The sequence below is a fragment of the Ambystoma mexicanum genome, chromosome 1p (assembly GCF_040938575.1).
Source record: "Ambystoma mexicanum isolate Mex_15411 chromosome 1p, UKY_AmexF1_1, whole genome shotgun sequence".
In the NCBI taxonomy this organism is placed as follows: domain Eukaryota; kingdom Metazoa; phylum Chordata; class Amphibia; order Caudata; family Ambystomatidae; genus Ambystoma; species Ambystoma mexicanum.
In genome coordinates this window covers 1,432,872,082-1,432,899,012 of record NC_090921.1, presented here as the reverse complement: position 1 = coordinate 1,432,899,012, position 26,931 = coordinate 1,432,872,082, and the positions used below count along the sequence as shown (strand labels likewise).

At 39.9% G+C, this 26,931-nt stretch overlaps 1 protein-coding gene across 6 annotated transcripts in view; it reads right to left on the bottom strand.

The window, feature by feature from the left end:
• The window catches only part of ZNF536 (zinc finger protein 536), a 1,807,595-nt gene that overhangs the window by 922,587 nt on the left and 858,077 nt on the right, over positions 1–26,931 (bottom strand). For all 6 annotated transcript variants that reach the window (XM_069607083.1, XM_069607085.1, XM_069607082.1 and 3 more), the window contains one exon: positions 18,375–19,955. In XM_069607083.1, coding sequence (XP_069463184.1) covers positions 18,375–19,955 — 1,581 coding nt within the window. The remainder of the gene's footprint in view (positions 1–18,374; positions 19,956–26,931) is intronic.

Genomic DNA, 26,931 nt, shown 5'->3' with positions numbered 1-26,931 from the left:
GCTTCAAATGAACCATGGGAAGTGATCAGTTCAACTCTCACTAACAGCCAAACTGTGGCTTTGTATAGGACCCCTACACTTATACCACTAGCACTACTCTATTCCAGCAAACCCTACACTTCTTCAGAGGAGCCCCCATGTAAACTACAGCTCTTACCTCAGGTCAACTGGACATGCCATTTTAGACAATGTACCATAACAGGTGCACAACGTGCATTTATGTTTAGCTACTGGTTACTCAAAGATCTCCCCCTTAAATGCTCAGACTGGGGAAGGTCCATGTGTCTGCCTGATGGACGTTCAACCTTAGGGCTTTCTTTGAATGTTGCACGTCATTTCCTCTTTCCTAATTACTCTCCTGATGCCCTACTCTGACACTTTCCTGACCTTACTCTTTCTCCCTCACCAGATCCATTGTCCATAGCACTCTGCCGTGGTTTCCTCTTCAGACAGCACAGTTATGAGATAAATACATTTAGCACAATAATTAGGCTTGTTAAAACATCCAATGCATGTAGTCACAATCTGCATTTGACCATCTGTCTACTGCCTATGAATATGACCCATACACTAACGCCTGCTCAAAACCCGTGTCAGAAGTTTTGCATTGACAACAACAAATATTAATGTCAAACCACTGACCTACACAATACTAAGATCCCAGAGTAGAATACGCTGATGACAGTATCTCACACGCATTCTCTGTTCGTGAATAAAAGCCACTTGACTTTGGGGTTGTAGGGATATACACATGGATATTTTACTTGACATGTGTTCATGGCTCTGTAAGCCTAAACATTACATTGATAGAACAATTCTTGCATGATAAACATGTCTATATAAAATTGTGCTTAGCCATACTCGGTATCTCTGCAATATTTACTGAGGCTGAATGAGAGTGTCCAGGTCGGATACACACTCTGCACAATAGGCCATGCAGGTTTTGTATCTCTTTCAATAGCGTGGCAACCATATTGATGACTTTTGCATTTTTAAAGTGAGACACGTTCGCATATGGTGCCCCCATACCATTTAACCCAAATGATAAAAAAGATTACATGTTATGCAATGTAGCCACATTGTGCATGCACACATGACTGTATAATTAGCCTTAAGTAGATTGTGATGAATTGTATTATGAATCATTTGGAAATAAGAGAATAAATCATGGGCTCCGATTATTTTCGAAGTGCATGGTATGGATTCAAGCATGATATCCACATGCATGGCAGAATAAGAATAACCAGTCGAGGACTATATACATTTTGGTTGATCATATTAATCTTTCAGAAGCCGTGATACCCAATTATCAGATAACTCGCTTATGAAACAATGTATTAGCCATCAACCTTTGAATAATACGTTGTTGTGAAAATATGATAAACAACTAGATACTTGATAAAGACCTTGCAGGAATGGAATGTCAAATATGTATGTCATCTAGATATAAAACTGCTACTCCCTGGAAGACGGTGTCTGGGAAGATAGCCAGCCTGAGCCAAATGTTACCTGCCCTGTCCACCCCCTCCACATTGGTCAGTGCCTCTCATCCAGGAACTCAACAGTCACAACTCTGTTTGGGCGGTGCCAGTGTTGATGATTAATAGAATTGATTTATGTTCTTTTCATTGATGGGCTGTTTTAATTTTATTGGGGCTCCCTTGTCAAGTTGGGTTGACATGGGGCCTCACTCCGAGTTTGGATGTAACCACGCCGCTATTTGCGGCATGGCTGCCTCCAAACTCATTCCGATTCCGCACTGGTGAATGGAGCAATTACCGGTCCATTCCAAGGTTGGCAGGGCCGGTAATTCCCCATTCACCAGGGCCCTTCCCCATTCACATTTGAGCCATTTGAAAGTTTTGGGGAGCCATTATATTGCACTAGAAGACTTGAAACATCAGGACAATGCTGCTCAGTACATCCAATTGCAAGTTTTGGAGAGCCATGAAAATTCACTAGAAGACGTGACAAATCAGGGCAATGCTGCCCACATAGAAGGCCTACCTTAGGAAAGCTGCACCAGCCAATAAAGCCCATCAGCTCAACGACAGACCCTAAACAACTTCAAATGAACCATGGGAAGTGATCAGTTCAACTCTCACTAACAGACAAACTGTGGCTTTGTATAGGACCCCTACACTTATACCACTAGCACTACTCTATCCCAGCAAACCCTACACTTCTTCAGAGGAGCCCCCATGTAAACTACAGCTCTTACCTCATGTCAACTGGACATGCCATTTTAGACAATGTACCATAACAGGTGCACAACGTGCATTTATGTTTAGCTACTGGTTACTCAAAGATCTCCCCCTTAAATGCTCAGACTGGGGAAGGTCCATGTGTCTGCCTGATGGACGTTCAACCTTAGGGCTTTCTTTGAATGTTGCACGTCATTTCCTCTTTCCTAATTACTCTCCTGATGCCCTACTCTGACACTTTCCTGACCTTACTCTTTCTCCCTCACCAGATCCATTGTCCATAGCACTCTGCCGTGGTTTCCTCTTCAGACAGCACAGTTATTAGATAAATACATTTAGCACAATAATTAGGCTTGTTAAAACATCCAATGCATGTAGTCACAATCTGCATTTGACCATCTGTCTTCTGCCTATGAATATGACCCATACACTAACGCCTGCTCAAAACCCGTGTCAGAAGTTTTGCATTGACAACAACAAATATTAATGTCAAACCACTGACCTACACAATACTAAGATCCCAGAGTAGAATACGCTGATGACAGTATCTCACACGCATTCTCTGTTCGTGAATAAAAGCCACTTGACTTTGGGGTTTTAGGGATATACACATGGATATTTTACTTGACATGTGTTCATGGCTCTGTAAGCCTAAACATTACATTGATAGAACAATTCTTGCATGATAAACATGTCTATATAAAATTGTGCTTAGCCATACTCGGTATCTCTGCAATATTTACTGATGCTGAATGAGAGTGTCCAGGTCGGATACACACTCTGCACACTAGGCCATGCAGGTTTTGTATCACTTTCAATAGCGTGGCAACCATATTGATGACTTTTGCATTTTTAAAGTGAGACACGTTCGCATATGGTGCCCCCATACCATTTAACCCAAATGATAAAAAAGATTACATGTTATGCAATGTAGCCACATTGTGCATGCAGACATGACTGTATAATTAGCCTTAAGTAGATTGTGATGAATTGTATTATGAATCATATGGAAATAAGAGAATAAATCATGGGCTCCGATTATTTTCGAAGTGCATGGTATGGATTCAAGCATGATATCCACATGCATGGCAGAATAAGAATAACCAGTCGAGGACTATATACATTTTGTGTGATCATATTAATCTTTCAGAAGCCGTGATACCCAATTATCAGATAACTCGCTTATGAAACAATGTATTAGCCATCAACCTTTGAATAATACGTTGTTGTGAAAATATGATAAACAACTAGATACTTGATAAAGACCTTCCAGGAATGGAATGTGAAATATGTATGTCATCTAGATATAAAACTGCTACTCCCTGGAAGACGGTGTCTGGGAAGATAGCCAGCCTGAGCCAAATGTTACCTGCCCTGTCCACCCCCTCCACATTGGTCAGTGCCTCTCATCCAGGAACTCAACAGTCACAACTCTGTTTGGACGGTGCCAGTGTTGATGATTAAAAGAATTGATTTATATTCTTTTCATTGATGGGCTGTTTTAATTTTATTGGGGACTCCCTTGTCAAGTTGGGTTGACATGGGGCCTCACTCCGAGTTTGGAGGTAACCACGCCGCTATTTGCGGCATGGCTGCCTCCAAACTCGTTCCGATTCCGCACTGGTGAATGGAGCAATTACCGGTCCATTCCAAGGTTGGCAGGGCCGGTAATTCCCCATTCACCAGGGCCCTTCCCCATTCCCATTTGAGCCCCGTAGGGCTCAAATGGGAATGGGGAAGGCGCTAATAACGGTACCGTAAATTACGGTACCGTTATTAGCTCTAAAGTCCCTTTGCGGGGCCCGTCCTTAACGCCTGCTAAAAGCAGGCGTTAAGGAAGGACCCGCAAAGGGAACTTGTAGTACGGCGGTAAGGGTTTAACGGCACTGGTCTCTTTACCGGTGACCGTTAACCCTTACCGTCCTACTTGTAATGAGGCCCATGATCTTTGGTGTTCCCAGACCGATATGTGCCTGGAAAGTAAGAGCTAAATTGAGAGAGATTTTATGGAGTTCTTGGACAATGAGACACAGGGTCTGGCAGGGTAAGACAATCTCTTCTTCTTGCATTGTACCCCTGTACACTTGTACTGAAGCAACCTTGGAATTGTTCAAAGCTGGTAGTATGATGCATGCAAGATGCATTCAATGTATGTAGCCCTATAAGTATGTCTTACCTTCTAATCTGTGTCTCTATTTGTGTTCACTACATAGTGTGCAATGTCCAGAGCACAAAGAAATAATGCTATGGGACAGCGATAACGGAAAACAGCACATACAACTAAGGTGATTCATGACCTACATTTGAACCGACCGTCCTGATGAAGGTGGTAACAATTATCACTATCCCACCAAAACCGGTTGACAAACGGATGTGTGCAGAAACATTCACCTAGAGAAACTACTGGGATAATATATTTACAAGTGAAGGCTATCCCCCACTTGCTTCTTTCTATTTTGACACTGAAAGAAATGTTTTAAAGAAAACCTACTATACAAACAAGAAACGTTTTTAGTTAAATTTGTAACCGCTTGTGACAACTGTCAATAATAAGAATGATAAATGACCAGTTTGTAATCTTTGTATTTTTTTAAATAGCTTAGACAGGTATAGCTTCCTCTCTCTGTCTTTCACCTAGATAGGCGGCTCAACACCGCAATCCACGGACAACACACCGATGCACAGGTAAATTTAGAGTCTGTGCAGGGACATTTACCTAGTAGTACCGGTTCACTAAATGACAATTAAAGTTCCACTCTCTCCAGTGTTTTCTCATAAAAGAATACCAACTATACATCACTCGATTAAAACTAATATGGGGTTTGAAAGATACTTACATTTGTATATAAAATCCTAATTGAGAGTCTAAAATCTCAAACTGCGTCTGGGAATGTGGGCCTTGAATTGCAACACAGGTCAGTGGAGGGGATGTTATGTCATGAGTCCCCGTGCAGCTGTGATTGAGTCTTACAGGAGATAATTTCATTTTTTCCATTTCCCATTTAGAAGTCTTTGAGAAGTAGATGGATAACAGAAGGAATAACAAGTGTATGGGTGGCCCTTTTAGGGGTTTTAGAACAGATGCACATTTTGTAACTTTTGCAATAGCAGATTTTGTGTTTAGATATGGAAGGTGAGGAGGAAGTATCCCGTCAGTGAATTTTAGGATGTGTTTATTTGTTAGTGATTTTATACTGTGTGCCTTGATATATCTTGATTTTAGATACCTTTTTATAGTACAAAATTTGGAGATCTATGTGATAGTAATGTTTGTTGTTATGTTTTATATGTAAGTATATACAATCTGATGGCTTTTCTTGCTGTACAATAAATACAATTATTGATTCATGAGGGTGTTCCACGTTCAGGTCACACTATCACCACATGGCAAGGTTTAGCAGGAAATGCTGTAAGCTAAATTCTACAAATTGGATTCTCACATTTACTTCTAGAATGTATCAGCAGAAGCGTCAATAACAAAAAACACAGTGGTGGACCATTTGATTTTGATAAACATTGAATAAAAATTATTAGAGGCACGGCTCAACCTGTCTGCTGTGCCTTGAAAATGAATAAATTAAACTTGAATTTAAAAGTTACACAGGAAGAAGAAGGAACTTTATTATATTATAATAAGCAGCTAAATGAGTCCTGTATTCTCGGCTGTAGGGAGGTTACCTTTAACCAGATACATAAAGAATCAGTTAAATGGTTTGCAAGATTTGGTATTGCCCCTGCTGAGTACCCATCGCTTAAGGCATAAACGACAGATTGGGAAACTAGATGTTGAGCAAACTTTGACCTACTTGACCACCACATCTCACTCTGCTGAGTATATCCTTCATTATAAGTTGAATGCAAGGGCGGGTGAGTATTTCATGGCTTATCCCTGCAACTGGGTGATATAAATATTTAAAGATTAAAATCAACTTAATTCCTTCGTTGGATTGAGGGGATACTAGGTCTGACTAAGGAAATTAGAGGATGCATGCTGTATGGAGATTATATTTTGGAATCTATAAATCGCTTGTTACTGGAGTGTGAAGTGCTGTTTGCAATTAGTAGGCAGTTTATGACTGCATGTGGCAGTCAAGATACACATGCGGATATGAGTAAACTATGGACTCATTTTAACGAAGGAAACAATATGGGATCAATTTATAATGTCACAAACATTTTGGGAGGATAACATATTTTTTATTGTTTTAAAATAATACATGTGTATTTTAGATTAATGTGACATAGGTTATTTGCAGTATTTGTATTCACGGTATGTGTATTAATGATGGTCATATGTATTTATTTCAGAGAAATGGTTTGTACAAAAACTATTATTAAGCTGTTATGTACTCAATTGAAATATATAAAGAACACATATAAGTGTACATTACTTCCCATGCTGTCAATTCATTTTAATATTTACATGATGACAAGAAAATAAAAACTGCTCAATATGCTCAATATGCTCATTATTTAAGACTCGATCCAGCTCAGGTATTACAGATCTGGATATTCCAGAAAGCATTAATAACATTCCTGCCTCTTTTCATTAATACTGAGAGGTGACAAATGTAATTGAAATGGAAATCTTTCCTTTTTCCATATTTTGAGTCATTTGTTTTGTTGCTTGTCTTTGTGAAATAGTCAGAATCCTATGTAATTTCAAACTGTATCTTAAGGAAATGGAGGTTACACAACTATTACCGACAATTTAGAAATATCTACCACTCTTATAAATATTTGTAATAAATAGGTATATTATAATTGTTCTTTTATAATGCACTTCATGCTGGAGACCGGATTCTAAGCGCGAGCCCGGGATTCAAACCTGTGTTGCTATGCATTGCCTTGCTTCCAAGACAAACACGTTGTCCCTGAGCTATCCACCCGGAGCTACACAATTACATGATTGATAAGCCACTGATTATTTGCTGGAACGTTCACAGTGTAAAGTATACCTTTTTTTCGATCAAAATATAAAGCTATTGGATTGCAATTGAAATCAATAGTGAGATAATTGTGAAATATGTTGAAATCCTATCAATGTTGATATGTGTAAACAGAAGGGACAATCCAGTTGCTCTTCACTTCCAGGAGCATTTATTGTAAGAGAGCCAGGAGTATATTCTATGTGCACATAGTCATTCAGAATTGGAAAAAAAACTATTTCCCAATTATTAAAATTGCATCTGATTGATGGCTCCGTCTCAACCTTTTCATATAATGAATTTGCACTTGGCAGATTCAGTGCTTCCTCCTACTTGGATTGTGTTCTTGGACAACTGAGGAGTTTATTGGTCTTTCTAAAATCCATTTTATCAGTGCAAATGGCAGTTGCCCTTGTAAATACTGCTTTAAATTATTGTAGCAATACATGTGCATTTGAAGATGAATTTGCTACCAGATCCCCAAAGAAAATGGAAAAATATTTATGGCATCTACACTGCCCCAAGAGGTTTCATTGGCACTCGTTACAAGTTTGCTGGTCTGGGAATATTGCCAGTTATTCCGTGACCGGCAGGTTTTTTGTACCGGGAAACTAGACGTTTGCCGGTGGGGCTTCACTGATTTACCTCCCAATGGCAAAAACAGCCAGTATTTCTGGCACTGTTAATACGGGTGCTGGAAACACCAGCAATCACCACCCTGGACTCCGTGACTCCATGGAATGAGGATTTACCGCCCTTTCCACAACCTGTAATATCCTTATAATTCAGGGCTATCAGGCAGCGGAAACAGCAGGTCAGTTTGCCAGTATCCTGCTGGAATTACCCACAGGATATCTGCAAACTCTTAATGACCCCCAATCTCTTTCAATTAAGGCAAGTCTTTAAATTAAGGCACATTTCAATTATATCCTTAGATGGTGCATTCCACTTATTAAAATATGATCACGATGATCACTGTCAATTCAGTACATTTACCATATTTTTATCAGTCTATGTCATGTGAAAGGAAAGCGCTATCAAAATCTTTGTTTTGCAATATAGTGTTCATATGTATCATAATTAATTGAACTGGTTAAAGCTCATATAGATCTGATTGTTTTGGAACTAGATTCACTTTTTTTAAGTTCTTAATAGTACAATCTATATGAACAATTGAAAGAATATATGTTCTGGTTATATGTGCATTTGTATGGCTTTCTGTGAAATTGCTTATACAAATAATGATGCTCTCCTCAATTTTATTAAGATGCATCATTGGTTTAATAACTAGAATCACTTTGAAAGCATGTTTGAAAATATGTTAAAGCATAACACGATCTACAAGAAAGGTCCACATGTATATTGAACATTTGTGATTGAATCCACCATTCCTATGTGGAATTGTGATTATAAAGGTTAAGAAGTGGAATCATATTTACATAAAAGCCATCCTTAATGAGTCTTTAGTTGATCTAGAAGGATATGGTTATGTATTACTGCATAATAGTTATTGTTTGTCCATTTACAAATAAGCAATGCAGAGATATGATTATTTGTTTTTCTTACAAAAAAGGAGTGTGTTGATTCAAATTAACTATGCAGATATTTTCCATATATCATGCACATGCCTTATCAAAGCCTGATTTTATTTTATGTTTAGTTCACACACCAATCCATAGATCTAAAATATTCTTGCCTAATGTCAATCAACAAGTCTTAGTAAGTGGAGCAGTTCTGGTTGCAGTCAAATTAGTAAATTCCTACAATAGCCACTAGTCAATTGGTACTAAAAAATAATTTTCTGCTACACATTGTGCTGCATATTAAGCCCTTTTCAAAAGCTAAAGATGCATATTTGAGGTTATAAATCACATGTGTGTCCCTAATTCTCAGTACACCATCAATATGGGAGAATATTGGCCAGAAATTGATTTTTCTTTTCAGAAGTGGAAAACAGCACATTGAGACCAGAAATGTGCATTAGTGTAATAGGAGATAATCCTATTGATTATTGTGAAGCACCTATAACAACTCTTTCACTTTGGACACCCTACTTCAGAATCATTCTCAAGCTTTCCTTCTCTTAATTTCTTGTAGAATGACATAACAAGCTCAGATGGATAATCATTAGTATTCTGTCTAGAATGCACAGTTGTTGATCTCAGAATCACTGATGAACACAGACGAGCAAAGTCTGGAAAATAATCACTGCTTGAAATGACCAATTTTTAAAATACAATAAGCTAGCTCTTTGAACAACCTCCAATAACCCCTTTTTAATGAGAGAGACAATTTCTTCAAACATTCATCTGAACATACTCTGAAATGTGTTATAATTACAAGGAAATGAAAAACATGTTCATAATTGATACCATAGCCAAATGAACACATGATGGAGATGAAAATGTTCAGTCATTGGTTTTGTAGCAGGAAATATAACATAATGAGGGTGATCAATCAGCAAGGGCAGCAGGCAAATTTAAGACCCTTTAGAAGTAAAAATCAAAGCCATATTTCTGATGCATATGCCTCTTCTAAAACTACAACTGACAGAGATGGTAGATGTCACAGTGAAATTTCCATAGTGGGACTCACTGTCAGTTAACTGCCACCAAAGGCAGCATAGAAAAATAACAGAAAAACAACTTAGAGATACGAGAACAAACACTAGTTGTGTGAATGATTAAGAACAATAATTCAACATTCTTTCAAAAGATTGTGAACAATATCTGTTGGCCAAATGTGGATAAGTACAGTAGGTTTGTTTGTCTCCCCAATACAAATTTCCACTATGGCATTAACCAATCATAGACATCAAATGGTACTAAATTAATTGTAACTAAAACAATGCTAATACTTGTAACTTCTTAAAGTGTAATGAATACAAATGTATATTTGGTTAATTTCCAGTAAACTAGATTTGCAATTTGTAAAGCTGTACGGACAAGTACATTTGTAGGTCTGATGTTAGTTGCAGTGGAGCTGTTCTAGTATGGGGCAAACCATTTTTAGCATACATTCATTACAATAATCAGGATAATTTACTGAATAATGAAAAGTCTATTTATAAAATATAGGAAAATCATGATCTCAAATAAAACAATATGTGTATATTATTTTTGGAAAATAATTCCTTTCACAAATGCATTGAATGTATTATCAAAATAAAAAAGATAAAACACACTAGGAAGAAATGCTCATTTATTTGTAATCATGCTGATGAAATAATATAGTGTAACCAAAGCTCATTATCACTAGAAAAAGAAGTGAGAGAACAGTTGATTGCTATATGTTGTTCTTGTATTTTAGTACATTATATAATTATGATTAGTGTTACTACAGCCTTGAAAAAGAACATAAGACATAAAACATGTGTTGGCTGTCAAATTAGTTGAATTGGAAGAGGTCGATTTGGGAATTTTGGATATCAGAATTCTTGAAAAATAAAAATAAAAATGTAATAAACAAGTGAGAAAATGTGCTGGATTCTTTGAGTTATTACGTATGTCATGTACTAATCAAGGTTAAGAAAAATAGTTCTTCATAAACCTATACAAATGTCTCTTTTGTAAAAACAAACCTACATAATTAAAGAACATGTATTGCACACAGTATGTATTCTTTGAGTATAGTTGGGAAATATACTTAGTCTGTATAAAGGCTGATCACCTCAGAAGGCTAATACCAATGTCATGGTTATATAAAAGCGTAAAGACCAATCTGGACTAGAGAAAATGTCTGTACAACATTTTGTTCATGTGATAATCTAACAGTCGATACATGTTTGTACACCAATCTCATCTGCATGGTCTGAACAGATCAAAGAAAGAGAATATGGGCATCAATACTAAGGATTATCTCACTTTTAAGCTGTAGAAGAAGATTTCTTTATTTGTTAATTGCAAACAATGATTTCTATCACTTGATGATTTGTGGTTTAAGGGAAACTGAAAAAAAGCATTTTGAGGGCTTTTCTATTTACATTACACTCAGTGATACTAAACTAGCCAAAATAGTCAGACTCCATACACAATGACACAGAAGAGGCCTAATGTTACCAACATTAGCTATTTGTCACATTTTGTGTTGGCTGCAAGTTCCTATTCTAACTTGAGAACAAGTTGCCTTCCATTTTACTGAAATTGGGGGGTTATAATTGGACATTTTCCATAACTCCTTCCTGTTAGTCAATCTCAAGACTGCCACTTGGACATTGCTTCCTCTCTAATGAAGGTAACATGTAACTCCAACCCTGAAGATACATGTCAAGTTTAACAGGAATCTCTAGCTGAATACCCAACTAGTTGCATTTTGAAAAGTAGTTTTATTGTTTTTAAAAGTGTAACGCAGATATTGTTCTGTAAAAAAATCCTATCTTCCTTTAATTTGTGCTCAAGGCTGCAATTGTCTACCACCTTGAGAAATGTCTGTCTATGGTTGAAAAAGCTACTCTAAGATAAAGACAATTTTCTGGAGCAAATGGTCAAAATGTAGTCTAAGTTGCAATGCTCATATGGCTCTCAATAGGGTGGTGTTTTGACATGTGAACCTGGGCTTAAACTGTGTATGTTTAATTTATTTAATAAGGGTGAAACTAGTATACAATTGTCTTTGGTTGTGAGAACTGTGCACCTGCCTTGAGCCGAAGAGGCTATTTGTAGAAAATAATTGCCTTATAAGACTACGACATTTTTTTGGGAGCTAAAGATTTGCATCTGCTCTAATTTACATACCTGCACTCATTTGCTAATGTGGCTTTCAATTGGAGGAGCACTTTCAGTAGTGGTGCTGTGGCATGAATCGCTTTGCTCAAATGGCTTATTTTACAGTCACATTTCAGGTGGAATGTGCTTTTAAAACCCACTATAACATTTCTGGTGTTAGCCACTCATGCCCTAATGTTCCAACCACAGGGTGTTCAGATTATAATGCACTGATGATCTCTAGTAAGGGTAAAACCAGTATGCAGTTGTCTTCAGCCTTCATCATTCCCTGTCTTGGATTGAAGATGGTATGTATTAAATAGCGCTAACCTGTGGGACAGACAGTTTACTGGAAGTAAACACTTGCATTTGTGATAATTTGCATACACATAATGCTTTATCTTGTTGCTCTTGATTGGAGGTGAACTTCCAGTAGCAGTTACTGGATGTGACTTAGCATGTGTGGCTTGCCTCAATTGGCAATTCTATTTTCACATTTCAGGTGGAAGGTGTCCTTTTTTAAATACAAGTATTTTTAAACCCCTCGCAACTTTGCTGGTTTTTGTTACTCATGCTCCAACCACAACGCTGTCAGGCTATGTTGCATTGATGAACACTGCTAACAGTAAAGGGATATTCACTTTTCAGCAGCCTTTGGAACTGTCTGTCTTGGTTTGTAGAAGTTATGTAAATAAACACTGCCATGTAAGACAAAGGGACTATTCTGTAGCTAAAGGATTACATGTGAGCTAATGTTCATACCTACTATGCTTAACTGATGTGGCTCCTAGTTGGAGGCAAGCTACCAGTGATGGATCCTATGTGCAGTGTGTCATTCACATTTTGTCTTAATCGGCATATTCTACTTTCACATTTGAAGTAGAAGGGTATTGTTTCAGCCTTTTTTTTACTAAATGTGCTAGTATTTTCTGAATATATCCCAAAGATCAACCAATGATCAACCAGAAGGTGATGAGGCTTTACTGAACTGTTGATCCCTAATAAGGGTGACATTGCTAAGCCGTTGCCTTGCAGATTTGAGAATGGTTGGTCTTGTATTGGAGAAGCCATGTGTAAAATAGCACTGTCCAGTAACACAAACGATTTTTGAACCCACCATAACTTTGTTCATGTTTGCCACATGTGCTCAATTCTCCAACCCCAATGCTGCCAGGTTATACTCCACTGATGATTTGTAATATGGGTAAGGCTGTTATGCTGTTGTTTTCAGTCCTGAGAACTTTATGTCTTGGGTTGATGAAGGTATATATATAAAATGGCAGTCACATTTAAGACAAAGTTACTCTCGGGTCACTAAAGGCTTGCATTTGTACTAATGTGCATGATCACAATGCTTGGTTCAGTTGATTCTCAGTTGGTGACAATCTTCCAGTGATGGCTACTGGTTGGTGCTGTGGCATGTGTCGCTTGGCTCAGATGGCTGTTTTCTCCCTTCACTCTGTCTTAAAAAAAGTGTGAACCTTCTTTTGTCAAATCAGCCTTATTTACATGCTTTAAACGACTCCCCAGGAAACCTGACTGGTAATGCAATGTATCCATAATTCCCAGGGTTTTGCCATTGGCATATGTACCATGTGGGTGAATCATGAGCATTCACTGCATGCATGTTTTGATACTATAGAATTAGTCTTTGAAAGGTCTTCCTGTGGGTCACCAAATGCATACAGTGAATCACCATATTCTCCACAATACATGCTTAGCCTCATGCATTGCACAGCAGAGTAGACACAATTACTGATGCCATTTAAATCCCTGCTGCACCATACCCATGCAACAATTGCAGTGTGCAGTGCCTTACACAGGTGTCCTCTAAAATGGCCCTACGGTGCTATGCTGGACTTCATTGAAAACAGGCTTGAGTGTGCAGGTATGCAGTGTCTCCTGTGGAAGCCATGAACACAAATCCTGGTCAATTTCTATCATGCTGCTATCCCACATCAGACACCCTACCCTTTTCTGCTTTTACTCTAGTTTCTGTTTACATGCCCCTTAGTCATTCTGTGCATCACAATAGGCATCATATGTAAAACACTCCAGATACATACATGACCGTACAGCCCTCTGAAGGAATTGCGTATATGCATCACTCCTTAAACTCAAGTTGGCACACTGCACTTGGAGTAACTAGTGGGAATGAAAGGTTGTGGAAATATAAAAACATAATAAGGTGTGCACTTGTTGGTTTGTGGTTGCTGTGAAGAACATGCATGCTACACATATAAAATGAAAGACTGGATACAAATTGGTTGTCCTCGGATTAAATCATTTGCCTGATTACTATGATAGTCGACCTTATCAGATTTCCAATGCAGTTGCCAACATCCCCGATTCTGTTTAAAAAGTGATGGTCTACACTGTTTAACGTGAATTCCTTTATTAAGAAAAAAAAGGTTTCCCTGTCTCTGAAAACCACTGCTGTTGGACTCTGGGTTGTGGGTCAAACCAGGATTTGGTAACAATAAGTTGAGCTCATATTAAAAATGCATAAACTCTTTTGTCTGTGAGTGGAAAATGCTATGTTTTCCCTTCTGAACATAACAGTCATCACCTCCCTTGGGTTTGTACTGTACTCTTTTACAATGACAGAGAATATTGTTTCCTGGCATCTCAGAGGTATGTGAGGTGTGTCCGCTTTATCATCACCATACATTGCACAAGCTGTGGTAGGCTGTGGGTGTGACTCATTAAGCTTTACTGGTGGATGAGATAGATCCAAGATTAATTTGAACAGTTGGAGTTGATATACGGCTGACAATAATTAGCTATGTATATTTAGATATGAACAGCCAAGGATTTCTCCACCAACCATGACTCCCACAATTTCCAACCAGCTGATGTCTTCCTTTTTTAAGATCACCTTAACGGGCAAAAGGAGTGTCTTGTGATATATGTCTGCTAGTTGAATGGATATGCATTGCTAAAATGGATTTATTATGGGGAATGTGTGTTTGGAATATAAGTGATATCTAAAGAAGGTTTTGCAAGATATGCAAAATGTGTCAAAGGATTGAATGGATAATAAAAATGCAATGTTATAATATGTTGCTAATGTCCCACATACCAGCTTCCTCCCACGGTAAACAATGCTGGGCCAGGTAAATTGCGGTTAACTTAACATCTTGCCATAATGAAGTGGACAGCACATGTTGTGCTATATGCAGAGGATTAAAGTGTACTCTGAGTTCAATAGATATTGTCTTTAAGCAAATACAATTTAAAAACTGAAGGAATGCATCTTTATTGGCCTTTCTGCATGATCAAAATATTAATCTTTTGAGGTTTGAATGTGTCATTTGATAGCAGAGGAATTATCTGGTCACACATGGCAATTCATTAATACAACTGGAAATTAGAAATGGTGAGCCCTTCCCCGGATTAATGCATCTGAGTATGCTTATTGGCTCTACACACATACACATGTTTAAAGATAAGGCTGGAGTACAGACACTTAAAGAAATGCATTTAGACAGTAATTGGAAGAGTCAAGAAAAGCTATAAGTAACATGGTAGAATTGACAATTTAATAAAGTTGATTCTCACTATGAATTAGATTGGCTTTTTTTATACACCTATACAGTGCTGGGGTGCTCTTACTTAGAAATATGACATATTTAGGATCAAATATTGTGTCTATAACGCTAACTAGATTGACCCTTATTTAGTATTTAAAAAACAGGAAGTCATTCAATCTATTTCTAGAGTTTGAAAAATTATGTTTTTTTCCAAATTAAGTTTATAACCCAGTCGCAGTGCAAGGTATCCTGTTTCCAAAATAGTGCCAGTTGTTTTAGTTGTACAGAAAAAAGAACATCTACATGTATCATGCCCTTCATAGAAGTACTGCAAGTAATAATAACAAGGATATCAAAATGGCTTCTTTAATATGATGCAGTAGTAGTTTCAAATAAAGAGCAGAAATAATTGTTTAAGGGCGATACCCCATATGCGTCGCCTTACATAATGTTCAAATAAAACAATATTAAAACACATCTTAGCTGTTGGCTGTCTACATGTTACTTTATTGAATGAAATAAATGGGCCTTCCAGTCTGATGCTGGCAATAAATATTATCATGGACCTTCTGGGCATCTACGAATATAATTGACAGTTGAGGGCTATCTGTTTTAGCTAAATCTACCATATATACACACACAACTATTAACATGTTCTGTTGTTTCTCTGACAGGAATAAAGTACTGTTGTTCTGGGAATACTACATGAGCTATTACTTTTTGGAGTCAATTACCTATAGGTTTGAGCAGCAAGACTGATTGATAAAAAGCTGCTTCAGTTTTATCTTTACATTGTGGCAGTAATACGGCAACATTAGCCTAATTTAAGTATTCCTGGAAAACTGCCATAGCCATGATTGCATTAAATATAAAGTGGAGGGAGTACATTGAAAATACCTTACATAATTCTGATGTTATTCTATCCAGCCCCATTGAAGGATTTATTCAGAAGGAGTTTACAATGTTGAAGAGTTCCTTAAGATTTGGTTAAGCTCCAAGTAGATTTGCAGTGCTGTGCTTGTGTTTTGTTTTACCAGACTATATTCTAGGGTGTTCTTTGTCTATGAAGGATAAGACTGCTGTTTTGGGTATGAATCTGCAAAGATTTGTATGAAAGCATCGACATTATCTGTGTTATTTTGCACAAATTAGGCAAATTTGTTTCAAAATGTCTGTTTCTGATTTGTGTAATAAGCAAAACATTTACCTGATGTTTCCACTATTTCATATGACTTGGTTTCATTTTGTTTTTTGTTGGTTCCTGTTACAGATGTCATCTATGCTTCGTATGCAGCTCTACTCGCAACCAGTTTCAGAGAGATGAGATTAGCAGTTTCTTGATTGTATTGTATAGATGGAACATGCATGTCTTCGTAATTTCTAATTTGATCAAGAGTTTTGAGACTACTAAAAGTATCTTTCTGTCTAAAGATGATAAACACAGCTACTAATTCCGTTACAAATGTGTTGTAAAAGTCTCAACCTATGAATGTAAATGATTAGGCTTAATTAAACTGAAAAATAAATGTCTGCTTCTTTTATTGTCATTTCCTCATACCATAAGATGTGCCTTAGCAAATGTCTAGTGCTCTGATTTTTCCAGGAACAATTGTAAGGAATGTTGAACTTGACCCAGAATAGTTAGGGTGAATTTGAAACTTACTGAACGTAAAACTCACACTATTCTCGTTGACATTTCAAGAAAAAGTTACACTAAATTTGTAATATAAATATTTTGACAAGATCAATAAATGGACCATGAACTGAATAAATTGCCCCAAAGGGCGAAATAGGAGGTTGGGTCAACTCTCTTTAACTCGACTCCAACCAAAGTCAAACTCGGAGACAGAGTACACACAAAGTGAGTTATTTTAAAATTATTTTCTTAAATAAGTATTTAATGTGTGTATGTTTAATCATGTTACCACATCTTACTTTTAGTAATATGAAAAAGAAAGACTAGAGCAGAAATATCAAAATGTTTTGAAAAACTTGAACTATATTACATTTCTAAAAGGCGTGATTGAGAGGAAAGGTAGAGTGGACTTTGTAAGTTAAATTTGAGTTTCAGATTGTGATATTTAATGTATTGGCATGCAGGAACGGGCATGTTAAGAACAAGGTGACCTTTAACACTAATGCTATTCTTTCACATAAAATGAGTCTGAAAAACATGCATGTTGTGATTTATTGAGCCATGGCAGCTTGTTGGATTCTTATCTCTGACTAACTGATACCTTATATGTTCAGCTACTTGATAATTAACAAAGTTTTACACATTCAGAAAAACATATTTTTTTTAAGTTCTCCCATGGTTCATTTTGCTTTACAAGCCAACCACAATGATTTCAAAATGCTGTGAATACTAATTGAAGTAAACAGGCACGCCATTCACCACCTCCGTAGATGTGATCAGGCAGGTTGTCAAGCTTAATACAGACAGGTGATTCCAAACAGCCCTATTTCCTCGATCACACCTTTGCCTGCCAACATTCTTATATGAGAAAGGAGGCTTTTATTAATTCCCTAGATTCTTCGAACTATGCTATATAATAAATGCACGTTAACACATACAAATTAGAGACATGACTCTGATGCCTTGCTTTTATGGAATTGTAAGTCACTACAAAGGTTCAAAGTCTGTGTGTTTGTGTGTGTGTGTGTGTGTGTGTGTGTGTGTGTGTGTGTTTGTGCGTGTGTGTGTGATTGACATTTTTACAGAAAGAGCTCATGAAAAGGTGCATAATAACTTCTGAAGTGTTACACTTTCTCCAAAAATACAGTCTAGGCACTGTGAACTTAGAAGAACATCTAATAAATTCATTGTCCAATCAGGGCATTTCAATCTCAAGGTAATGAGCATACCATACTTTACATCTAGTACTTACACCAACTGAGAACCTAAACAGCAAACGTGTTAAAGCTACATGATAGGTAAAAGCATCACCGCTTTACTTGGTATTATGTTTTCTATAGGAAACACAAAAGCAGATTCTGTTAACTTACCACACAAGTCTGGTCTCTTGACACATCCCCCACTGGCTGTGTTGCTTCCGAGTCCATTAAAGGCTGTGAGGCCCTCTGAGCTGTAAGCCCTAAGGACAGACAGCATATTGATTGGCTTTTCAACGACTGATTGTCCAGGTACCTGTTCAGGGTTCATTGTCCGTGGCGAACATTCTTGGGGAATTGGAAGATTTGGACAGTGCCATGGCTTCTCTGAAGTTTGGGGCAAGGGTGATTTGTGTCCTTCAGCCGGATTACCAGCTGTGTCATTTTGTAAATTCTGCTCACCATCATTGCTGTCGGCATTTGTGACTGAGAGCTGTTTGTTCATAATGTCGGGTTCTATTTCCATATCCTCCTCCTCATCCTCCTCCTCATCTTCTTCTTTACATGTGTCAATATCTTCTGATGAGGAGTCCTCAGAGGAGTCATCTGCATCATTTGTATTTGCAGAGTCAAAGGGAAGAAAGTTTGGTCCCTCAACAGGCAGTTCTTGTTCTTCATTTTGTCGTGGGGCAAAGGATTTTTGCGTATCCGAGCCAGATATGTTATGAAATATTTGAAATTGCCTGTAGAAACTTGATGCAAAGTTCCCAAAAGAAGAATCCACTTGACCAGGCCACGTTGGTTGCCTCTGCTCACCAATGGTCCCTTTGGCTTGCCCCTGCTGGGACAAACTCTCTGTCGATGAATCCAGGTGGCACATTATTTTTGATACAAGAGATTCTTTATTGGATTGTGAAGAAGATGGGTATGTGTGTACGTTGTTTGAGGAGGAATGTCCCTCCATCGATTGACCTTTGTTGTTCCCCGTTGTCCCCAATATATGATCTTTACGCTTAGCCTTACCCAGGTGATTGGCTTGCAGATGGAGCGCCATTAATTCCATTGAAGATGTTGTGAAGGGGCAAAACAAGCAGTTGTGCCAAGCAACGTTTTCTCTTACTGTCAAGGAGGATCCTGGGAGTGAACCTACATCTGGCCTCACCGATAAGTCAAGAGGTTCATACTGAGACTTCTCAGTTTTCCTATGTGAGGGCTTGCACTCTATTTTTTCTTCACTGCCATCTGATCTAGCAGGGGTTGCCTCCAGAGAGTCCGAGGCGGTTTTATCTTTCATTTCCTTCTCTTTCTTCAGAGAACTGAGGACAATATTGTCCATGAAAGCTTGCAGTGAACCCTGAAAATGGACGCCATTTCCAACCGTTCCCTGATAGGAGCGACCAAAATCAGAAAAGTGGATGCCCTTTGAAGGCACATCGGCAGCCTTATGATTATCGGAAGACGGATCAGACGCCGAGCTAGGTCCCTGTCCGTGACGATCCCCAGATGCCCACTGATGTGCCACCATGCCACTCCGGAAATCCATACCAGGGAGACCTTTAAATGCCCCTCTTAATATATCAGGCCTGATGAAGAGGGCGGCTTTGCTCACTGTTTCGTCTTTGGGTTCCTGATTCGGCGGCTGCCCTGGAAGAGGCCCATTTTGCCGCTCTCTGTGATGGCGTTCCAAGTGGTATTTCAAGGATGCCGACTGTGTGCCAGCATAATCACAATGAGGGCACTTGTAAGGTTTCTCACCTGCGAATGCATAAAAAAAATTTAAAAAAAACAGATAATAATTTGCAGTGTTTATCAAAGCCTGGCTGAACGGAGCAGTGCTCAAATTAGTATCAACACGCATTCGTTATAAGAAATCTCATCTAAGAATTGCTTCATTGAAATCATGTGTTTTATCAGGGAAATAATTCATATTCTTTAGCATTTATAATTATTTGCTACTATTTTTGGCTCATCGGGGAAACCATGATGTCTACAGACAATTAAGCATTTTCCTTTTTCCTCTCCTCACATGCTAAGTGGGAACAATCCGCAGAAATAAATGCTATGATTATGAAAATGAAACATCCCATTTTACCCAAAGTGATGATTAAAAGAACAAGTTCAAGAACGACAGGTCGGGAAACAAACCGACGGCTCGAGCACATGGTGCACACAACAGCAATGCCATGTTTCAATTCTACACATGGAAACCATTTTTTTTTGCCTAACATTTTTATGGCCCTGTTACGCAAGACTGAAAAGAATGATTCAAGTCTTGCTCTGCTGTAAATCACGGGTATAATTAGCAAATGGCGCGCTGCACGAGTCATTTATCATTATTTGGAGGGCGCCATTCCAGAAGGATTCAGGGAAATGAAGACCCACTGCATTGTTTCTAAATAAAGAGCTATAAACGCAGGTTCGTTCAGATATTAGCACCATTACGCTATGGTTTCAGCATGCACAACTTGATTTCCATGTCACAGAGTGAAAAGACTGGCATGGCATCGACGTCACAAAGGGAAACAGATTAAATATAGCGCGGGCTATTTCTATCTCTGTCTTCTATTTTCTGCCGGGTGCGAAACACTTACTTCTGGCAGGCCGAGGCTCCATCGCAAATATTGTGCATTTATAGAGATAAACAGTGGAAGGTGGGGAGGGCCAAGCCATGCGGTAGGGTTCGGTGAAGAGTAAAGGATACATGGGGCCTCATTATGACGCAGGCGCTAAGTGTTTAACGACGCCGTAAAAGGCTGCGGCGCCGTTAAACACCTAGCGCCTAATTATGAGGTGCCTTTGCGGGACCCGACCTTATCGGCTGGTTTCACCAGCCGTTAAAGTAGGGACCCGCAAAGGGACCCTGGTGCTAATTACGGTACCGCAATTTGTGGTACCGTAATTAGCGCCTTCCCCATTCCCATTGAGCCCTATGGGGCAAAAATGGGAATGGGGAAGGGCCATGGCGGCATGGGGAATTACCGCCTCACCAACCTTGGAATGGGGTGGTAATTCCCCATTCCGCCATGGCGGACTCCGGCATGGACCATGGTGTTTAGCGCCGGAGTCCTAATGAGGCCCATTGCGTGTGAATGATTTTAGTACTTGTACGGTGCCATGCAAACTTGATGTCATTTTATAATCACGTTAGGATGAATCACAAGGTGCAAATATAAAAATATTTAAAGAATCCTAGGGAACGCTGATTATGCTCTCCCAATCCAATGCACGGAAATAGTCGCTGTCGAGCTTCAGAAAATGTATATGTGCATTCATTGTTAATGATTGTCATTAGCACCCAGGATGGAATGTCTGCAGACGCTCAGACAATCAGCTTCCTTGATAATGATAATTGGTTGTTTAGGGATTCGAACCTGTGTTGCTCTGCATCGTCTTGCGCGTCGCCACTGAGCTATACTACTCCTGTCATTGGAGTAAGCCCGACAATTTCCAAGGAAGCTGATGGGGCTTTGGTGTGTCTGTTATTTTACCTGTGTTAGTCTGTCTCTTTCTTTTATCCATACATGAAACATTCACTTCATCCTTTCCTCTATTCATCCGTCCTTCAATAAACGTAGCTACTGAAAGATTCTGAATGTAGTAATCAGGGACATCAACTCGCTAAAAGGCCTGGGGTAACGGAAGTAACATCACATGCCTGATGACATCACAGGATGTGACATCGCATGACCTTTGACTGCAACAATTTCATGGGAAGTGGTTCACATCTTCTTTAACTCGATAATCCTGACAGGAAGTGAAATCACTTAAGTAAAAGAACCTTTGAAAAGGCATCAGACTATTAAAACAAGGTTAGATAGAGAGATTGGAATAAAGTGTTAACCAGACACAGTGCAGCTTGTTGTTTAAAAAATGGAAAACAAAGCACTCCATCTTTAAGAGATGTCCATGGTACCGTTGTTAGGCGCAGGCACAAGCATGAGATAGCCTAATAAATGATGTCATCGCTTCAAAATCCTGAGTATTTTTCATGTTGTGAAAACCGCTGCAAAGGGTTACTTAAGCATACAACATGATAGCATATTAACATGTGTTCGTCCATGATACGTCTGGGGTACACACAGCAGAGCCATCAGTGCCCAGAACAAATGCCGTCATATGCCAATGCATCCTTGCAGCCTGTTAGTGCCATTGACAGTTATAGTCTCACATGACACGCATAGTGTTCCCAGCAGGTGCCTTATAAATCACCAATGCATAAGTAGTTTACAGCGTTATGAGCCCAGTTGTTCTCATATATATCAAGTGCAAACTCGTATACCAAGCTGCTGCCTTTTATAGTCTCTCATGCCACATACAGCTTCAGATGCCCAGGTAGAGACAAAATAGGCCAAGTACAGCCACCTATGCCTAGGCTTTGCCTTCATTTGCCGGATGGACCTCAAATGTCTGTGAGTGAAAGCTTGGGAATTGAACATTGTATGTACCCCCCTTGCACATTACTGCATTACAATATTGAGCCGATGCTACAAACCGCCATGTATACACTACTGTTTCTCACATGGTCAAGTACTGCCATCATATTATGAGTGCCACCCCAAATGCAAAGGTTCTGCCATGATGTGTCAGGTCTAGCTTCTTATAGCAATCACATACAAAATGCATCCTCACATGCTGAAGTCTTGCTACCTTATGCAATCACACATGCCCATGCAGTGCCATCTAATGTGCGGTTATCACATCATAGTCCAGGAATAATCATGTTATGTGAGGTAAAGCCTCAGTGCCCCAGAGAAAGCTATCAATTTCCAAGTGCAACCTGACAGACCCAGTTACTGCTATACCACCATTTGCTGGATCTAATAATGATATTGAAGGTCCCTCACATACCGATGAGCAGTAAACCTATGCCATGTCCAGCCAGAAAGTCCCAAGTGCTGCAGTGTCATTTTAGGCAAGGTAAAGCATCATAACTCAGGGATTGCATTATGACAGAACACCTGTGCCATGGTGCACTAAATGCTGATGTCAAATGTCCATGTTACTTTATCAGTTCTGAAGTCCTCTCTCAATTACATTGCACCAATCGAGTAATACAAGTGCTTTATTCAGATATTGTTTAACAGACATATATATTGGTGGTTGTGTGCTACTATGTTTATTAAACACATTCTTGAAGGATAGCAACATTGGTAGCTTACTGCAAACGTATAATTTATATGTAGCTTCTTTTACATGGTAAGCCCTGGGAATCACCAAGAACATAGTACACACATTAAGCTCATGCATATGAGGTCCTCATATACTCGCAGAATCCTAAAGCCAACGGCAGGTGACACATGGATATTTGGTTCCTCATCACATATGGACAGCCACGGGACAACGCCACATACAACACTGAACGCCTGAATGCTATCCTCCCAAAATGTTTGACATCCATGTCAGATGAGCAAAAAGCCCAACGTATAATACATATATGCATAGTTTGATGGCAGTTAACTGTCAGGAAGACGTCTGCAAGGTTGCATTAACAGAGGAAACACTCAAGAGCATTGCACTATGCTAAATTCACATTCAACCACACACAGAATGTTTTCCAACTTGTAATGCCAAGAATGCCAGCAATTAGTGGTGGATGTATATTGTGCTGCCAGAGGGATAAGCAGCTTATAAAGGGACAGTTGTAAAATTGAGGGTATTTGACTAGTTTGAAAAAAATAAGGATATGTATTCGATATCATGCTAGTACTGTGGTGTATGCTTTCTGTGGATTATGGGCGTTGGTGCACAGATATGTGCAGTGCAAACCTCACACCATCTTTCTTCTCCCTCTCCATCCTTTTCTCTGATCAATCTTTCTGCATCTGCCCTCTGCACCCACCTGTCCCACCACACCCCTCTCTAATCATGCACTTCTTTCTTGCTTGACTACTGCCTCCTACCTGCTTTTACCCCACACCTCTTGGTTTGTCCACCTTTTAAAACCCGCTGTCCCGCTCTTCCTCTACAACTCCCTTCACTGCCCCCATCCATCTCTACATTCCCTCCTGTGTCTCCTGCACCACTATCTCTCTCAGTAACTTAATTATGACCCCTCTACCGCATCGGCTTGTGCCTCTCATCGGATAAATTCCATTGGTCCTTCCATCCACTCTCACCTGCACCACTCTCTCTCTCTCACTACCCATCTCCCACAATACAATCCCCCTACTTTCCCCTTTGCCCTTGTATCTCCTTTACACCACTCACGCGACACCTCTCACCTACACTCCTCTCATTCGGCACCCCACGGTTTCACCAGAACCACAATCATTCCTGCTTTGTTATCTCCAATTGAACCGTCCCTGTGGGGGTGATCCTTTCTCCCCATATAGCCCACTCTTCCAGTTCCCCATTGCCAACTACAAGACCATTTCCCTGTCAAGCTTTCTTTCCACTAGGACTACATCCATCTCTCACTGCACATTTCTCTCAACCACTGTTCAACACTCGTTCCCAATCCCCCTCCCCCACTACCCGTCTCTCCCACTGCACAACCATTTCCCAATGTACGGCCTGTATTTCTGTCACCCCCCTCACATAGGCACAGTGGCCACTCTCTTTCCAGGCATCTCACTCTCATGATCCCATTGACCCCTGTGTCTCTTTTATCTCTGACCCCTCGCCATGTACTCTAGGCGTACCTAAACCACTCCCCCCCCATGCATTTCTTTCTCACTAACCCACTCCCCTGCAATGAACTTGTGATTGCACAGTGCACCAATCTCTCCCCATGCACTTCTCTCACAACCCCATTATGCCCTGCATGTCTTTCCCCTCGCTCCCTCTCTCTACCTCAATCTTACCTAAACCACTCTCTTCCCATCCGACTTTCTCTATACCCAGTTCTCCCATTACAAATGTTTTGATCTCCATGTGGCAACATCAGTATCTCCCTGCACTGCACTCTCATGTACACAGTCTACCACCATCTTTCCCAACCACCCCTTTCACTCAATAGTTTCTCTCACCAACTCCCCTTGCACCTCTCACTTTCTCTCTCTTGCATAATGGAAAAAAGCTGCCACACGTGTGTTGTAACGTGCCCCGTATCCTCCAGAAGATATTCCATTCAACATTTCCCAAATGTTATTGGACACGTTGGTATATATGTGCAAAACATAACCGAGGCCACTGATCTCTGCCTGCCTCTGTCCCACATGCAAAAGCTCTGAAGGTCAATCCTCTCATTCTTAACCCCCTCTCCTCCTCACAGTCAGACAGTGTTCAGGCCATACCAGAGAGTGCTAGAATGACTCTCGGGAGAGGATAGGTGAATCATCATAGTGGATGGCAGTCATTGAGTAGCCACTTCCCTCCCCCACAAACACATTCACATAAGGCCTATTGTCATCGTCATTCTGCGGTTTCACAATACCCATCTGTTGCAAGCAGCACTGGAGGAATTTGCTTGCTGCCTGTTCTGCTCATCTCGCTCACCCTAGGCACTCACCCTTGACCTAGCTCTGCCCTGATTTCTGTGTTGGATCCTGCCTTAAGGGCTAGGCACATACAGCATCATTTAAAAAAAAAAAATCATCTTAACATCCTGTGCGGTGCTAGCATGCACAATGTGTTAAGATTTTATTTACAGTCTACAGCAAAAATGAAATGTCCATTGAGCATTGCAAGGGATCTGTACCCATAGCAATGCCTTTGCAGCCAGGGGTCTCAGAGCCAATGACACAGGTAGCAAGGGGATTGCCAGGGGTCGCAACTGCAACCCCTGGTGACCACCAATGTATGTCCGTGGTAGTTATGTGAACACTTATGCTGCCAATGTAACACTGGTGGGAGTGGATACAGCAGTTTCCACTGCTTCTGAGTTTCTAGGCCAGAAGGCAATGATTCTGCTTGTTCTCTAGAGATGGCCCCCAGAATCGGTCGGTGGGTCTGCACACTGTGGTCTGAGTAGCAGACCATCTTTCTGTGGGTCCTCTGTGTCTTCCTGTGACTCAAAGAAGACATAGAATCTACTTTGTTCACATCTCAGGTAACCCTGCTCAAACATGATCGCTCCTTAGGGGATCCACCTTTGGCTACTTGCTGAGTGACATGTCATGCAATGGTTCTTCCATCTGATCACTTATACACAAACAGGGCTTATGGTCAATTTGTTCACACACGCAAGCCGCATTTCGATATTATCCTGTCATTCTTTGAACTCTATTTAATTTCGGTTCAGGCACACCATAATCAGCACCACAATCACCGGCCAATCACCCTTGATCATAGCTATGTTGCAGCGACTATCACTCTATTGAATTATCACCCCATTCCACACGTTGGGAGTGTTAGGGGTCAGAAAAACCTGACAAAGCGACCTGAAAGATAAACTCCATTTGAGTTTAAGGCATATATATACCAAACATGTCTGTGGACACATGCCACAGACATGGCTTCCCAGCCAGGCACTCTCGAATACAGCTATGGCTATGTCAAATATGCGTAAGCTGATCACATAGCCTTCCGCACTGAAGCACCTGACATGCCTCAACACCGCTGTCATTAGTATACAGTGACAAGCTATGATAAATTTGGTCTAGCTAGGTTCACAGTGAGTCTCCTGCACTAGCAATCTGTCTTGACCACCGACAGCACCCGCCCGTGTACCTGACCTCTTGGGTTGCTTACTGGAGCCTAGCCATCCCCCCTAAATCCTAATCCCGGCCGAATGCACACAGGCATGTTAAAGACCTGTGTTAGAACGTTTCCCATACCTGGACTTCGGTCC